General features: G+C 42.9%; 1 protein-coding gene across 2 annotated transcripts in view; it reads right to left on the reverse strand.

The window, feature by feature from the left end:
• Nucleotides 1-17,769, reverse strand: part of TASP1 (taspase 1) — a 321,618-nt gene that overhangs the window by 9,552 nt on the left and 294,297 nt on the right. Inside the window, exon 14 of one of the 2 annotated variants that reach the window (XM_055345382.1) lies at nt 98-197. The exons of the other annotated variant lie outside the window; for it this stretch is intronic. Within the exon in view, the coding sequence (XP_055201357.1) occupies nt 111-197 (87 nt within the window). The 3' untranslated portion in view covers nt 98-110. Of the gene's footprint in view, nt 1-97; nt 198-17,769 lie in introns of those variants that run through there. 2 annotated transcript variants of the gene reach the window in all.

Below are 17,769 nucleotides of genomic sequence, written 5' to 3' on the forward strand. Positions count from 1 at the left end.
GAATAGGACACAGACATGCACAGAGAGAAGACAATGCGAGGACACAGAGAAGATGACCATCCACAAGCCAAGGTGAGAAGCCTCACAAGAAACCTACCTTGCCAAAACCTTCATCTCAGACTTCTGGCCTCCAGAATTGTGAAAAAATGTTTCTGTTGTTTAAACCATCGGGTCTGTAGTACTTTGTTATGGCAGCCCTGGCAAAGTAATACAATAATCATACCTTTAAAAAAAATTTCAGTTTCCATTATCCATTGCTAGGATATAGAAAAACAATTGATTTTGTGATTACCTCACATCCTGTAACCTTGTTAAACTCACTATTAGTTCTGTGACTTTTTTCTTAGAAATTCCTCAAGATTTTATACATAGACAATTGTGTCACTTGCAAACAGGGACAGTTTTAATTTTTTCCTCTCCATTCAGAATGCCTCTTATTTCCTGTTCTTGCTACTGCAATGGCTAGGACTTCCAGTATAAAGCAGAATAGAAATAATGAATAGACATTCTCACCTTGCTCCCAATCCTAGAGAGAAAGCCAATAAGTATGAAGTTGGTGTGATGATAGGACTTTTGTAAAATATCAGTTTTAGGGGTGCCTGGGTGGCTCAGTTGGTTAAGCATCTGCCTTTGACTCAGATCATGATCTCAGAGTCTTCTTGGGATCTAGCCCTGCAATGGGCTCCCTGCTCAGTGGGTAGCCTACTTCTCTCACTCCCTCTGCCCACCACTCCCCCTGCTTGTGCTCTCATGCTCTCTCTCTCTCTCTGACAAATAAATAAATAAAATCTTTTTTTAAAATGTTATTAAAAAAATAATAATAAAAAGTTATTAAATTGGGGTTGTTTTATTCCTTATTTGTTGAGAATTTTTATCATGAATCAAGGTTAAATTTTGTCAAATGCTTTTTCTGTATCTACTATATGATCTTTCTTCTTTCAACTGTGAATATGCTAGATTACAGTGATTAATTTTTTGAATATTGAATCAGCCTTACATATGCTAGATAAGCCCTATTGGTTTTATACACTGTTAAATTTTATTTTCTAACATTTTGTTGTGGATTTTTGGACCTGTATTCCTGAGGGATATTGGTCTATAGTTTTCATTTCTTTCAGTGTCATTGATTTTGGTATCAGGATAAATCAGGTGTCATAAAATGAAATTAGAAATGTCACCTCTTGGGATCCCTGGGTGGCGCAGCGGTTTGGCGCCTGCCTTTGGCCCAGGGCGCGATCCTGGAGACCCGGGATCGAATCCCACATCGGGCTTCCGGTGCATGGAGCCTGCTTCTCCCTCTGCCTGTGTCTCTGCCTCTCTCTCTCTCTCTGTAACTATCATAAACAAATAAAAATTTAAAAAAAAAAAAAGAAAAGAAATGTCACCTCTTGGGGTGCCTGGATGGCTCAGTCAGTGAAGCATTTGACTTGATTTTGGTTCAGGTCATGATCTCAGGGTCTTGAGATCAAGTTCCACATGGGGTTCTGTACTGAGCATGGAGCCCCCTTAAGATTCTCTCTCTCTCTCTCTCTCTCTCTCTCTCTCTCCCTCCCTCCCTCCCTCTCCCTCAGCCTCTACCTTCCTTCCTCTCCAAAAAAGAAAGGGAGGCAGGGGAGAAAGAAATAAAAAAGAAAGGAAGGTTGCCTCTTCCTTTATTTCCTGGAGGAGATTGTATAGAATTAGTAGTATATCTTTTTAAGATAATTAGTAGAATACGCCAGTGAGAAAATCTAAGCCTAGAATTTTCTTTAGTGGAAGGTTTAAACTATGGGTTCAAGTCATTTAATTGTAGTTTTATTCAAGTACCTATTTTATCTTGGGTGAGTTTGGTAATTTGTGAAGCTTTTTCCCCTTTTGACTTGTCATGGTGCTTTTCTATTTGCTATTTTATGTTGTTCTAAGTAAAAAAATATATGTGTGTATATATATATATATGTATATATATAAATAAAATTTAAGTTATTAGAATGAATTTTACCATTCATCCTTAAATTGTATAACACTACTTTTAAATGAAAATATAAGAGGGTTTAACTTGTACAAGGAATCACAATTACACAATTTGTATTTCATCCCTCATACATGAATATATGTGTTTTGTTCTTACCAGACCAGTGGAAATGCTGTACAAGGCTAACTCAAGTGGTTTTTTTGTTTGTTTGGTTGTTGTTTTTTAAGATTTTATTTATTTATTTATTCATGACAGACAGAGAGAGAGAGAGGCAGGGACACAGGCAGAGGGAGAAGCAGACTCCATGCAGGGAACCTGACATGGGACTCGATCCGGGGTCTCTTGGATCACACCCCAGGCCGAAGGCGGTGCTGAACCGCTAAGCCACCGGGGCTGCCCTCAAGTGTTTTATCTTACTTCTTCACACACATTCTACCGAGTCTCTGTCTTGGGCTTATTGATGAGTTAAGAAGGACTGAAAGGAAAGAAGCAATTCATTGTCCTATTTTTCTTTCCTTCTGTATCATTACCAGCACACAAGTTTGACTAATATAAGATATGATAAAGCTACTTGATCGCTCATGTTTCTTACAATGCCCTTTTCTTCTTTCTGCATTTAAAGCAAGTCTGGTTTGAACAGAAAATCTGGCTTCCTAGGGCTATCAATACTATAGATTGCTTTGCATGTTGTACACATACATGCTTTGAATTGTGCTGGATTCCCATGCGTCACTAGTCTACCGGAGTTCTATACTCGTGGGCCACTGCAAACACTAATTGCAAATAGGCACCAAAGAACAGCAGATCCATATATTGTATATATCTCTTCAGCTCATATACATGCTCCATTGCCCTGTCAGATTCACATATGCAACATAAGATAAAATTATTAAGAATGTCAAGATGGCAACAGCAGAGCATTCAACCAAGCATGGGGCCCTACTGAGCAAAGGCCCTTGCCGCTGCCCAACTCACATATCCATGAAGCTGGCCTGGCATGTATGTGTAGAAATCACCAATATGGTGATTCTCCATTTTTAAGTTTGTTTTATTGTTCTACCCACACTTGACTTCCTGGGAAACCCACAGAATCAAGTGTGACATTTTGAGATCATTAACCACTTGACAGGGGAGGAGAGAGAAATTTAAAGCAAATGTGTCAGGAGTCACACCTAATCAAAGATCAATCCAAAGCAAAGTTAAAAGCACCTTGAAATTACAACATGAGTCAATAACAAGATAAGGTTTGATCTCAAATATTACAGGAACAGGTCAGTTATGTCAAAGAACACCCTGTTGCTCCCCAAAACATACTGAAGGAAAAATATTCACATTTTTTCCTACCTGCCTTCCTTTAAAAAGACCTAGTTGATGTTCCATATAGGTAAGCTATAATGTTCAAACTTAAACATGTTAGTGGTACAATAGGATTGTGGTCCATGTAAAAAATAACACCACACTGTTCTATCACCAAAAAATAAATTTTATGATAAATTAAACGTATTATTTCTTTTTATATATCATATAAATTTATTTCTTGTTTCATTTTTATTATTTTTAGAGCCATTTACTGAGGGGAAAAAAGCCAATCTCAAAACATCACATACTCTATGATTTCATTATATGGCACTCTTTTTTGCTTTTTTCTTTCTTTTTTCTTTTTGTTATTTTTGAAGTCTTTTTAAAATGCATCACACATTTGCCTTCTTCTTAAATGAAGTATACAGATTCCTGTTTGTCCTATCCTTGAGGACTACAGATTATGATGTCAAACCTCAATTACTATACTTTCAGTTGGATTTAACACACATTTATTCAGGAACATTTACTGGAAGGCATTATGTTAGGAGTAATGGCTGCCTTAGTCAGTTCAAGAAGCTATAACAAATGCAAAATAGTCTAAGTTATAAATATCAGGTGTTTATTTCTCACAGTTCTAGAGGCTGGAAGTCCCAGGTCAGAGGCCAGCATGGTTCAGTTTTTGTTGAAGACTCTCTTCCTGGGTTGCAGACTACCCAACTTCTTGTATTTTCTCATGGCAGAAAGAGAGCTAGCTCCCTCCTGGCCTCTTCTTACAAGAGCACTCATCCCATTCACACATGCTCCACCATCATGACTTAATTACCTACCAAGGCCGTGCCTCCAAATATCATTGGGAATAAGGTTTCAACACATGATCTGGGAGGGATACATTCGGTCCATTACAATGGCCCCAGCTGTTTGGTGCATGTGATCCAACAGGAGAAGTAAGGCAAATGTGTAAGTTCAAAACTCCTTGCCAAACACGACAAGTGCTGTTATACAAATCTACACAAGTATTATGGGGACAAAGAAGAGCAAGGATGGAGAATACATGAGAATTCAAATGGGTCTTGAAGGGTGACTTGTGATTGCAAGAAAGGATGTACCAGGCTAAGAAATTCACACCTCTTAAGTGGAAATTCATAGTGAGATAGAGTAAGGTGTTGTGCTGGCACCACAGGTCAAATGTCTGGGAATAGATGGAACAGTGAGCGAACATTACACTTGTATCTACAGGCAATGGGGAGCCATAGAAGGTTTTGTAATAGGAAGATGGCATCAGCATTACACGTTAATTGCAGCAAAGCATTTTGAAAAGTGTAAGACTGTTTGTACCTATATAAACTGTTCTACTGTTATGCATTCTTTTAACTTGTTATTGTAAGTTTTCTGCCACCTTTTGGTCTGCCAGCTATTCTTGATACTATCAACATATATGACTCTGGCCATACTCATATCTAACTTCCTACTAAAATTCTGCCTCTAACCTACTACAAGCTACAATACTAAATAACCAGGATTATTTGGATTGTATTTAAAGAATATACATAGGTTATGAGATATAGACTAAAACTTACTATTTCTCTAGGCTGTTTATGGTTTACTTCCTAAACAGATGGGATTTGCCTAAAAGAGAAGTGCATGGGTTTGGACCCCAATAAAAATCAAGGTTTCCAGAGGAAACTTCTGGTTAATAATACTGGACCATGACTATCTTTTCTTCCCACCCAAATTTCATTAAAATACAGCCAAGGAATTTTTTAAAACAAATTAAGCAGCAAGGCCAACAAGAATGAGAGACAATTTGCCATAAATGCTTTCAACAAATTTTTGGAAGGTGAGAAATGAATGGAAGAATGGTAATTACCTTGGCAAATGAAGAAAGGAGAAAGCCAATTGCTTGCAGACAAGTGGGGACAGAGCTGCTTCACCCTGAAGAAACTGAGTTGCTCAGTGTTAATAAGCAACGAAAATTCCAAAAGAAAGGGAAGAGTAAATTCTCTTGTGAAAAAGAGTGTTTGCTGGAAGTTTGCCTGTTGCGTGGTTGGGCCCTTCAGGTTTCCTCTCCCCTGTGTACCTTCAGGCAATAGCCCTTCCTTAACTTCCTGGAAGAAAGCTGGTGGTTGATACTTCAAAGTAACTGGACTTGGGGAGTGGGTGAAGAAAGGTCTACATGTCATACTGTGGATCCCCCAATCATCCTTCCCCATGATGTTTCTAGAACTACTCTCACCTACCCATGCATGCAGACACACACAAACATATATGCTGGCAGATTTAGGTTCCTGTCTAAACAGTTCAGAGAAAAGACCTTCAAATAGTGACATTTGGGAGTTCCTCAATGAATTGGCAGTTTGTTCCCTGACCACCCTAGAGCAAAGTTTCCCGACCCCTGGTCTTAGTGCCTCCAGTCATAGTGCCTCACTTTTGAATAGACTAAGAGGTTTTCTTCCCTCCTGGCACCAAATACACAGTGTCTTTTCCAACACATTTCTCCAACACTCTGACACTGACTGGGTGTCCATCCAATAATTCAATCCAGCTCTGACACTGTCTACTAGAATTAGTGTCAGATCCTACACATTAAAGGATTTGGACCCATAAGACTCTCCCACTTTGGGTGCTAATCACAAGTCTCAGGCCTTCTGTACTTTCAACACACCAGCTATAAATTGGGGATTCCCTTGATCCTCTCCTTAGGTTTAATAATTTGCTGGAACAACTCAAGGAACTCAGGAAAGCTTTACTTACTATTACCAATTTACTAAAGAGGATACAATTCAGGAATAGCCAAATGGAAGAGATGCGTGGGGTAAGGTGTGGTGGGAGGGTCACAAAGCTTGCATGCCCTCTCCAGGCATCACCTTTCTAGCACCTTCATATGTTCACCTACCCAGAAGCTCCCTGAGCCCTGCATTTTAGGGGGTTTTATGGAATTTTCATTACATAGACACAAGCAACGAAATCATTGGCCATTGGTAATTCAACTCTATCTCTAGCCCCTCACCTCTCCCCAGAGGTCAGGAGGTTGAACTGAGAGTCCTAACCTTCTAATAATGGCTGGATTTTTCTGGAGACCAGCTACCATCCTGAAGCCATCTAGGAGCCCCTCAGCCAAAGGTCATCTCATTAGTATACCAAAGACATTCTTCTCCATCAGGAGATTCCAAGGGTTTCAGGAGTTCTGTGCCAGGAAACTGGAACAAAGGCCAAATATTTTTTATTTCACATAAACATATCACCAAACATAATGACAAGTCCCCAACATGAAAGAATAGGACAAAGATCAAAGGGGGAGGAGGAACAGAATTAATTTAAGTAGGAATGAATAGAAGGATTGGAAATATTATTAGTATTCTCAAATGTATGAGAAAAGATATTGCATCCAAATAAGAACAGTTTGCTATGAAAAATGAATAATTAAAAAGGAAAAAAGCTCTTGAAAATGAAAAACAGGATTGCAGAAGTTTTATTAACTTCACTGACACTTGACAACATTGGGGCAAAGATCAAGGAGCTAGAAACTAGGAGAAGAAAGGAAAGCAAATTAGGAGACCTATCCAACATCCCCCATCAGGGGTTGCAAAGAGACAGAACAGAAGAAAAATAGAGGAGAGAGATCACCAAGGATACAATGCAAGACAATTTCCCGGAAAAGAAAGACGTTGGTTTCCAAACTGAAAGGGTCCTCTGAGGGCTCTAGACAGTACATGAAGAAAAATTCACCCGAAGGTGCAGAAGGGAGACATTTCTGAAGAGAAGGCAAAGCATTAAAGAGGAGACCCTAAAAGCTTCCGAGAATTAGAAACAGATTCCATAGAAAAAAATGGGAATCAAAAAGTCATCGGGAAAGAAGACTCCAGCAATGAGATTTCAGATGGCCAGTGAGTCATGCTATGCTTTGGAAACAGTGAGAGTAAATAAACTTCAACCAGGGCCAGGGAAGTCACAGAGGATCCCAAACTCAGAAGGGAGCCTCATGCTTGGGTTTACTGCCGTGGTCCCCATTTTTAACACCTAAATAATTTTATCTTTGAGTTTGCGTATTGGGAGTGAGTGCCAGAGGACAGTGGTGCATGCACAGTGCTGCCTCCCGCCACCCCCTCATCGCTCTGGCATGGTTCTTGGCCTTTTGTCCCCTGACCCCCACTGAGAGGCTACCATGGCCTCTGCCCCCAGTGGGCCTGGTGCAGGTACGGGGACAAGTGGCATTGGTCACGCACACCCCACACACCTGGTGGCTGGGCTGGGCTCTGGGTGCTTGTGAAGCTCTGCACCCACCCTGCCAGTGTCCCCATGCCTGAGGGAGTACAACGTTAAAATAGCAAAGAAAAAATACCATGAGAGGTTGATAGAGAGAAAGAGAGAGGTCACAAAAGAAAGGGAAAAGGGTTTTTTTTCTGCTCTTTGAAAAAAAAAAGCCCCACATTTTCAGTTTGTGCTGAGACCCATGAACTTTGTAGCCATCCCTGGTTTCAATTTAGAGACAGCCTGAGAAGCGACAACTTTTTTTGTACCTCCAAAGCTCAACTGTGAATATCACCAGAGATAAAAAGAGCAAGTACTCCTAATATTGGCTGATTTTATAACGAAGTCAGGATCGTTCCAATGCGGACCCCGGATCCCATAGTTGGAAATTCCTAGTTCCAATGTGTCTTTTCTGAGCCACACCCTGATTAGGGTGCCACCAAGCAGGCACTGGATTCACATCCACAAAGCCACAATTTCTTACCCAAAAGGACAGTTTCAGACAGAACTAGGTGCTACCTAGGAAACGCACAAGTGGATTTAGGGGTTTAGTGAGGTTTTTGCCATATGAATGCCGGCAATCTGTTTTAGGGGAGTTTCTGGGGGTCTTCTAAGTTCAAGTTAAGGCAAAACCATCTCAAGGAGGATGTGAAAATGGCTATTGGGAATGAGGAGGGTTTCCTTCCCTGGGAAATCTGAAGAGGAAAAGAGATTCCTGCTCATCTGGACTGGCATAGTTTAGGCCAGAGGCAAAGGTGGGGAAACTCACGCTCTCTAGCCCCACCCCCAACCTCCTGAGTGTCTGATTTTCATTTTTTTAGACACCAAGGTCATTGCCAGTTGTGAGAATAGCCAAGTCTAGACCTTGCTTTTTGAAGTCAGTACTGCTACTTGCTTCACACAGGTCCACATTCTCAAAGCCCTTAATTCTCCCCCAGTTCCCCCCTTGCTGTCACCCCCAGCACCTCAGACCTCACTGGATTTGGTGACCTGACAACTGCCCTTTACATAGGGATTTGTATCATAAATTGCCACTAAGAGGCCTCTGATACACGTCTTCCTCACAAATTTATGCTGTCGTGGTTTTCAGACAGAAACTGGTGTGTACAATGTGCCAGGCTTGCGGTTCATCAGACAGGTTCTATTAACTTGGTCGCCAGGTGGTAACCATATTATTCCATGCTTCTCGGTAACTTTCGTGCAACACAATTACCTTTGACAGTTCTTGAGTGGGACAGCAATTTTCAGCAAATGTTTTCAGTAACCGGAGGCCAGAAGGAAAGGAAACATGAGTGCTTCAGTTAGGCTTTGAGTGTGGCTCTGACAGCTCTTCAGCACCTCTCTGGTGTTATAAATAGGAATTCTGTGGAAATTCGGGCACATGGAACTTAGCAGAAGGGAGCTAAGCAAGGCCAGTGGTTTCCACTGTATTTAAGAAAGAATTTGCCCTTACACAGGATAATACGTTCTACAGTGATGAGTTTCTTCCAAGTGCGAGAATACAAGTATAATTTTCCTTTTGATGGGGTCTCATGCTAGGGATGTTCAGTCCTCCTTCGTGCTGATTCCATACTGCAGAGAATGTGGCATTCACTTCTTGGACTTGCCTGGATTTATAGTGTCCTCAGCACTCCTCAGAGTTATCTAAGGAAGATGTAGATCAATTCACCCTTCTCGACTAGTTTCCATTTTCAGGGGAAAAAAAAATACTGAGTCATCACAGGTGAGCTGTTCAAAATCTGGCCTTATAGAGTTAGAATATGAAAGCCAATCACTTCTCTGCTAGCACCACCAACACGCTCACACACTCACACACACACACACACACACACACACACACACACGTGTGCATCAGGGACTTTCTAAGAAAATACAAAACAAAGTACCTGGCGGCCTCTAGTCATACATCATAGGAAAAGAAAAGAACCTTTAGGTCCCCAAATCATTATGTGTTAAAAGGACTGATCACACAATTGATAAATCTGCAGAGTTCAGGGCTGTTGGAGTTGAACATGGAGGTCACGTGGCCACAACCACATCCCAGAGAACATACTATGATTCACGTCCTACTGGTCTGATGCAGAGCAAAACTTTCCTTTGACACACCCAAGAGAAGAGCCTACCCTTTACTCCAATTTCATTAGGAGTGTCTTACAGGCAAGCTTCCTTTTGATCTCCAGTGACTAGACATATGATATCATTAGCCGTAAATCAAGCCACATTTCCCCCCTTTCCCTAAAACTGGTCTTAGCGGCGAGGACAACACCAGCTAATCTGTAACATGTTGCAGATTGCAACATCTCCTGGTGCCGTCATTTGTCACCTTCTTTATTTACTTACCAGCCACTTGGTCAATAATAGTTGGTGATTTTTCTCCTAGACTCAGAGACCAGAATTCTGATTTTAAACTTGGCCTGCATACCTCATTCCTACCAAAGTTCAATGCTTTACTGTTACCCATTTTGAACTAGTTCTCATGTATCCCAGGACTTCATTCTTATATGTGATCTTTTGGTAAAGAACAACAGTGTCAAAAGTAATCTGCAGAGTATGATATAGAATAACTCTCCAAAATAACTTTGTTTCCCCAAAGTCATGAGTGGCAGCTTGTCAACCTTTTACAAATGTTGAACATTAATCTTCTGCTTAGTTTGGGAGACTAGAGAAGGAGACACCACAACCAGGTAACACATATGAAATCGAGCCATTCTTGAATCATGCTCAATATGAAAACAGTAGGCCGAGGTCTTTTATTTGATCAGTTTTTTAAAAAAATTTTTTTAAAGATTTTATGTATTTATTCATGAGAGACACACACACACAGAGAGAGGCAGAGACACAGACAGAGGGAGAAGCAGGCTCCATGCAGGGAGCCTGATGTGGGACTTGATCCCAGGACTCCAGGATCACACCCTCGGCCAAGGGCAGGCACTAAACCACTGAGCCACCCAGGGATTCCCCTGATCAGTTTTTTTTTAATAGACTTTAATCAATGTCTTTCTTATTATAAAAACACAAAATGTGTCTGTTACCAAACAAACTATCAGGAAGTACAAGCAAGCAAAAAGTAAAAAAGGAAAGAAGAAGAAAGAAAGGAAAGAAAGGAAAGGAAAGGAAAGGAAAGGAAAGGAAAGGAAAGGAAAGGAAAGGAAAGGAAAGGAAAGGAAAGGAAAGGAAAGAAGGAAAGGATTCAAATTTTCCCTGTAGCATAACTTTTGGTTAGTTAGATCAAGACATTCTCAAGTATTTCCTCACTGGGCTATCTCTGTTATAGAGTCTGACAAAGCCCCTCAAGCACTTTAAGTGCTCATATTTGAACTTTGTCTGCAAAATTGGGGTTGGTGATAAATCAAAGGACATGGTGTGTTTATGGGGAGGTTGAACAAAGAGGCATGACAACCCCCTCCTCTGAAGTCCCTTTCTTTCACCTTCTCCCCACCCTTCTCCTGATGATGGGCTGAGTTGGCCTACCAGTTAGCTCTTGCTGCATAACAAATCACCCCCAAAACATGTGGTTTAAAACAATCACCATTTATTATTTTTCAAAATGGTATGGATGTGCTAGGTGGTTCTTTTCCTCTGAGCCGGCCTGGCAAATTCTCTCATGTGTCCATGATCAGATGGGGTGGTGAGGAGAGGGTCAGCTGATGGCTGGCCACTTTACAATGGCCACAATCACATGTCTGGTGGCTGAATGACTGTGGGTCAAGCAATAGGGTGACCAGCCACATGTCTGTCATCCTCCAGCAGGCTAGCTTGGGCTTGTTCACATGGTGGTCATGAGAGTGAGAGAAAATGTGCACCACTCCTTGAGGTTTGGGCTCAGAACTGGCATGTGCTTGCTTGTGCCACATTCTCTTAGTTAAAGCAAGTGACAAGCCAGCCCAGGTTTAAGAGATGAGGAAACAGACTTTGTCTCTTGATGGGAGGAACTTCAAAGTAAAGGCAAAGTTAGGAAGAATTTGTGGCCATCCTAGTAATCAATTACAATACCCAACCAGTCTTCTGGAGCCATACACGTGGGCTGGCCTTCCCAAATCCTCACTGCCCAGAAACCCAGACAGAGTTTATTTTTCCAGGGGGGCATGGATTGCAGGTCTGGATGGGTTGTTTGTTTTTGTATTTGTTTTGACTTTAAGCTATTTCCAGGATGTTCCTCCCAGAGCAGAGAAGGCTTTGTTCTGTCTGCCATGTGTATTAAGATGAGCTGTGGCAGAGCATTGTCCTGTGGCAAGATAACCCGGAACGTGGGACAGAAGCAGCAGAATCTGTGACGGACCGCTGGGGCACTGGAGTGCACCCTTCTAAAATAAGAAGACAGTCTTCTTCCTGCAGTGCTGCCTGGAGCTGCCCGACAGCCAAGATTGTGCAAGTCAAGAGCATGACCAGTGAGTGTTACCCAGCCCTGCCAAGGGTGACAGGGCGAGTTCACCTAACCAGCACATCTGGGACACTCCAGCCTAATGAATCTGTGGAATTCCTGGCCCTCGGTTGACAGTATCTGGCACACGCTTTCTCCGCTTTCAAATTTGGAGATTGCACAAATGACATGAAAGGTGGCAGAGGGCCTTGGAATGTCCCACTTGATGAAATCACACACGGGGACAAGGAGGGCTCAAATACTCCTGACAGGGCACTCCCTGATGATATGTGCATGTTGGAGAGTGGGTGTCCGCCCAGCTTGGGTCACTTCTGGCCACTTGGGGCTTGGACTAGGAGAAGCTAGAGGACGTGGCTGGCAGAAACGCAGGAAGGAATGTCTCGAGAAGAGTGAAAAATTGCTTTCATGCACTTTGCTGGCAAAGCCTCCGAGGATGGAGCCTCTTCCTGAGGAAATATTGCAACATGCTGAGCTGCTAAAGGGTCAGAGAAGGATCTCAGCCAATGGGGGCAAATGCCCCTTCATTGGCCTCTCTCACCTCCGGCACAGTCCTGCTTGGTGGCATTCCCATGCAAGTGGGGAAAGTGAGAAATTCTACTTTCGATCCTTGCCGCCCACACGGAGGTCTAAAATGAGGTCCGGCAGGAGGCCAGTATCAGATATGCCCAGAAGCCCACATGGGGAAGCCAGAACTTCCACCCAAACAAGCTGTGGCCATGCTTATCTACCACTCTCCTTGGGAGAGCAGAGGCCCAGCAGTGCCTGAGGGAGGCATAGTTTGGCTCTTGGAAAAAACGGCCCTGTTGGGCTTCATTCCTCAGGGACTTGATTTCTGGCTCTAGAGACAATGCTAAATTCAGTGTGCACCCACGTGAAAGTGGCTGATTCCAAAAGTCAGAGAGACTCCCCAGACCACACTTGGACCAAGGCACAAACAAAAGAAATCCATCTGCTTTCTTTTAATGTGTTTCTCCCTACTGGACTGGGGGGCAGCAGAACTGGGCCAAGTGACTGTAGTTCCTACCCTACTTCATTAGTAGGAAAGTCCTCCTAATCTAAAAAGATGACCCAGCTCTGGCTCCTCCAATCAGGCTTCTACTCCCCTCAGGCTTCAGTGAATTGTGCTTCTGCCTCTTTCCCCTTGACATCCTTTTCTTTCACCTGTGATCCCTGTTTGAGAACACCTGCTTGGGTCCCCCAGCCAGTAGTTGCAGCCAGCTGGTAGAAAGACAGGTATCAGGGACCCCAACCAACAGAGTCCATTCTGTAGAATCCAGAGCCTGGGAGGATTCCCAAGCCTAACTGGGCAGGCCTGTTTCCACAGAGCTACCACAACAGCCAGGCCAGCCTAGCCCATGAGCTTCTGCATGTTTCCATGTGGTTATTCCACTCAGGAATGTTCTCACTTTCAGCCCTTCTGCTTGTAGTTGTTCTACTCCTCCTTTCTCTATTGCTCCAACCCCAGACAGATTCCATGTTACTTAGTTCAGTATTCTCTTTTCTGATGGTCGATGGACTTTTTGGTTGTGGGATACTAGCAAAAATCTCATCCAGAGGGGAGAAGCATGATCTGTGAAGGCCAGAAGTACCCTTGGTCTTGATCTCCAGGCTCTGGGGGTGTCATATTGTGATTTATAATAAGAAATATATATTTGGAATTTGTCCTCATTTCTAGCACAGAGCTTCCAAAACCCTGAAAATTTCCTAAGTAATGAGTTACCTTTTGTTAAGTTAATGAAGTTACTTTTGCACCCCACCTAAGGATGGGGGCTAGTTGCCAAGAGAACCAAGGGGCAATTAGACAGCTGGAACTTTCAATTCCACCCCCCTGACCCATAGGGAAGGGGAGAGGGGCAGGAGGTTCAATCAGTCACCAACGGCTAATGATTTAATCAATCATGACTATTTAATGAAGCTTCCATTAAAAAGCCCCCCAAAAATGGGATTCTGAGTTGGAGATTTGGGAAGAGAGGCACTCTCAGAGAGGCCTTGGAAGCTCCTTGCCTTTTTCCCATGCATTGCCCTACACATCTCTGCCATCTGTTTCTGACTTGCATAAAAATAAAATGGTAATCTAGTGAGTGAAATGTTTTCCTGAGTTCTGTAAACTACTCTAGCAACTCAATTGAACCCAAGGAGGGAGTCTCATAAGTCTCTGATTTATAGACAGTCAGTAGAAATACAGGTAACAACCTGGACTTGTGATTGGTATCTGAAGTTGGGTGAAGTATCAGTGTCAGGGGACTCAGATTGTGGGATCTGAAGACATCTCAGAATAGACAGTATCAGAACTGAGTTGAATGGCAGGACATCCAACTGGTGTCAAAGAATTATTTATTTGTTGAAATGGGGAAAGCCCCCACATACTGGAATTGAAATCAGAATCATGATGGGTTTGGGGGGTGTGGAGGGGAGCATATCTTGGGATAATCTCAAGTTTACAGTATCTAAAATATTTACACACACACACACACACACACACACACACACATATACCCCTGCCCAGACTGGATTTTAAAACCCAAAGTTTCCTTCAACAAAACATTTAGAATTAGATTTTTCAGACCCTGATATACAGGTACAATTAATTTAAGTAAATGGAGGCAAAGGGAAGGGGTAGTTGTCTACATAATGGATGGGAAGTTGGAACAGAAGAGATCGGGGAAAGGTCCTTCATAAAGAATCAAAGATTCTCAGAATTTAAGAAAAAGATCTGTCAGTAGAGATCTCTGCCCAGGGGAGGTTTTCTGGAGTGAAGTTTTATTCTCTCAGTGATCTCCTTACTACCCTTGGAAACATCTACCTTTCTAGGAAATAAAGGTAAGATTAGACCACAGGGTTGATACTTGGTATGAGAGAGGATGTCCCTTAAGGCCAAGTTCTCCAGCATCCTTTCTTTACCTCTTGTCTTCCTAGGGCCTTGTCTTCTCCATGTGCCCCACACCCCTAGCCCACTATGCTGGTCCCTTTCCATCTGTGCTGGCTCTGTGTTCACCCCACTCCAGGCTCACTCAGGGGCGGACATGATTAATGAGCCATGGCAGGCCCAGGAAACAGCCCCAGCGGCCTCCAAGATTTCTTTGGCTTGAGGCATAGCAGAGGCCCTAAGTCTTCCAGGATTCCACTGTACTGGATTCCATGTAGGGAGGTCAGACCCCACACAGGTAAGCATGTCCAGTCAAACTGCTCCCACCCACTCCTAGTGCACCAACACCTCATGCATGTTTATACACATTCACCAGGCTGGACTCCTGGAAACATGAATCTCCCTGATTCTACCTTTGAAAAACTGATGAAAATTTTAGAATTGTTTCCTTTGCACTTTTTTTTTAATTATAAAGACCATATAACCACATTACAGAAAATTAAGAAACCAGAGTTAAAACTTTTGTTTTTATTTCTGTATAGTCTTTTTATGTTTGCACAGAGGTTTCATTTTTGTTTTTTTAAAGCAGTAAGCAGAACATCAGGAATTTCATTGGCCAACATTTTCTCCACCTCAGCCACATTTCTGAACCAGGAGGCCTTTGGGCCCTGGAATCCACTAATGGTAATGGTGGGGCCCATGGTGCTACTCAAGAGGCAATGTCAAAGGGCTAACACCACACCCATTAGTTCTTCCCCAAAAGAATCTAAGGTGTCCTTGACCTCCACAGAGCACCGATAGAAAAATGAGTCACCTCCCTGAGTTGAATACCCCTGTATGTATCCAATATCAGGGCTCTGGCACCACTCCCGGTGGGCCTGGGTTTTTCAAGAGGGAGATCTAGCACATACCTTTCCCCATTGGAGTGACACAAGGCTGGTGCCCCCCAGAACAGAGCCATCAGTGTCTCTTGAGGATGGACCTTGGCAGTGGATTAAGGGTGGGTGGAACACTGGGCATTTATTAGCAGAGCCAACCCCATCAGTGCCACTGATTCCCTAGACCCAGTGGGTTCTCCTCACTCTGCCAGGGGTTGGTTGGAAGGGGGTAGGTGGGATGTGGAGCAGGACCCCAGGGGACTGACCCCTGCCACTGCCACAATCTCCTCAAAGCCTGGCCGGTCTCTTGCCATGAAAACACTCAGTTCCCTCCCAAACCGTAAAAAGCAAATGAAGAGCAGGACTGTTTGGCCAACATACTGCCTAAGAGAAACCTTGGAGGCAGCTCAAGGGCTACTGCCCATTCCACAGGGGCCATGCTTCCAAATGCAAATATTAACCTTGGCGATCTGTCTGTCTCCTGCTTCATGACTTAGATGGCGCCTTCTGGGGTCAGGTTTAAGTTGGGGAAGAGAGAAATGAAGAAAAAAATATGAACTCTGTTGGAACAAAGTGAGCTTTTGATTTCTAGACAGTATTTAAATGGTGCTAGTGTTTAAAATCCACCTCGGTTAAAGGCTACTTTTCTAAGGAACTTCTAATGCAGAAGGGTGAGTCCCAGCAGTTCTTCTTTATGGGGTCCTCAGGCTGAGAACACAAAAACAGAAGTATCAGTGCTGAGACTCAAAAGCACTCAAGTGACAACTAATCCTCACAACTCAAGACTGGGAGCCTAGGGAATCAGCTTCATAAAGCCTGAAGACTTGTCCTGCACCATAGTGGTTTATGTTTTATGAGATGGTCAGCAGGTGTGGCCACAAGAGGAGAAAGAGAGGGGCGGGGAAAAACAAAGTTTCTTATACTCACAGATCCTAGAGGCAAAAGGGCACAGTACACTTTGCAGGGCCACGCAGGAAAGACACCAGGGTAGTCAGGAGGCAAAAAATGGGAATGAAGGGTGTCTTTTGGCCACAGCCTTTATTGGTGTTTCCTTGGGAAAAGCAAGGCAGGGCAGGGTAAACAGTTTAGGACTGCTAATTTCAAAACTTTCAGCAGGCTGCAGGCTTTAAGAGCAGTCAACAGTTGCCTGGCAATGGCACTGGCGTTAGGATGACTAAAGCAGAAGAATATTGGCTCCTGGGATGCACAGACCAAGCAAGAGTAGGTAGGTAACTCTGGATGGGTTAGTTTGCATATCAAGGACATGTTCCTGGACATATCCTTTGCTATGTCTAAGAATTTCCTAGCTGAGGGAGGGGCCATGAGAAAGAATTTCTTAAGATGGCAAAACATCATAATACGCAGAAAATTGAAAATATTTACAATACACATAGCCTTCTCCAGATGGACCCACAGTCTATGAAAATGCCCGTCACCTCATCATGGCTGCCAAATCCAGAAAACAGCAGTGGTTTTTGTCCACAGCACAGTGTCAAGGGCAGAGGACTACAGTATGCCAAAAGTTAAGTGTCCCAGGAACAAGAGAGAAGAGTCTTCCCAGGGCCCTGGTAGCTGTTGGCTGCTGGGGAGAAGCAAAACCCAGAGCAGGGCTCAAGCCTTTGGAACTGGGTGCCCCAGACTTTAGAAGCCAGAAAAATATGCAATGCATCTATTAAATTACCTTTTCTTCATTTATGCCCTACTTATTTTAGCTCCTCAAGCTACGTATAATTTGGGACTCCTTTTCAGGAGGCCATTGTAACGCACACCACTAAACCAATGATTCCACGTCTAATAGTTTGCTCATAGGCAACAATCAGTGATGAACTACAGTCTTAATCTTTTAGATGCTTAACTGTGTTCCTACTAGAAGAAATTTGAAAAACTACAGTCAAAAGTGAATTGGTGAAGTATATTATGTACAAGCAAGTAAATATGCAGCCATTTCAAATGGTGACTTAAATAATTTAATGTAGGTTGATATGAGAACTGAATAAAGATTATAAAATAGGATGTACTATGTGATACTAAAAAGACCACAAACACAGTATGATACAGCCTTTACCTAAAATGTGTGTGTCTATCTACAGATTCACAGGAAAAAATCTCCATGTGGAGGAGCCCTTCTTGGCATGATGCTCAC

The sequence above is a fragment of the Nyctereutes procyonoides genome, unplaced genomic scaffold (genome assembly GCF_905146905.1).
Source record: "Nyctereutes procyonoides isolate TBG_1078 unplaced genomic scaffold, NYPRO_anot_genome, whole genome shotgun sequence".
In the NCBI taxonomy this organism is placed as follows: domain Eukaryota; kingdom Metazoa; phylum Chordata; class Mammalia; order Carnivora; family Canidae; genus Nyctereutes; species Nyctereutes procyonoides.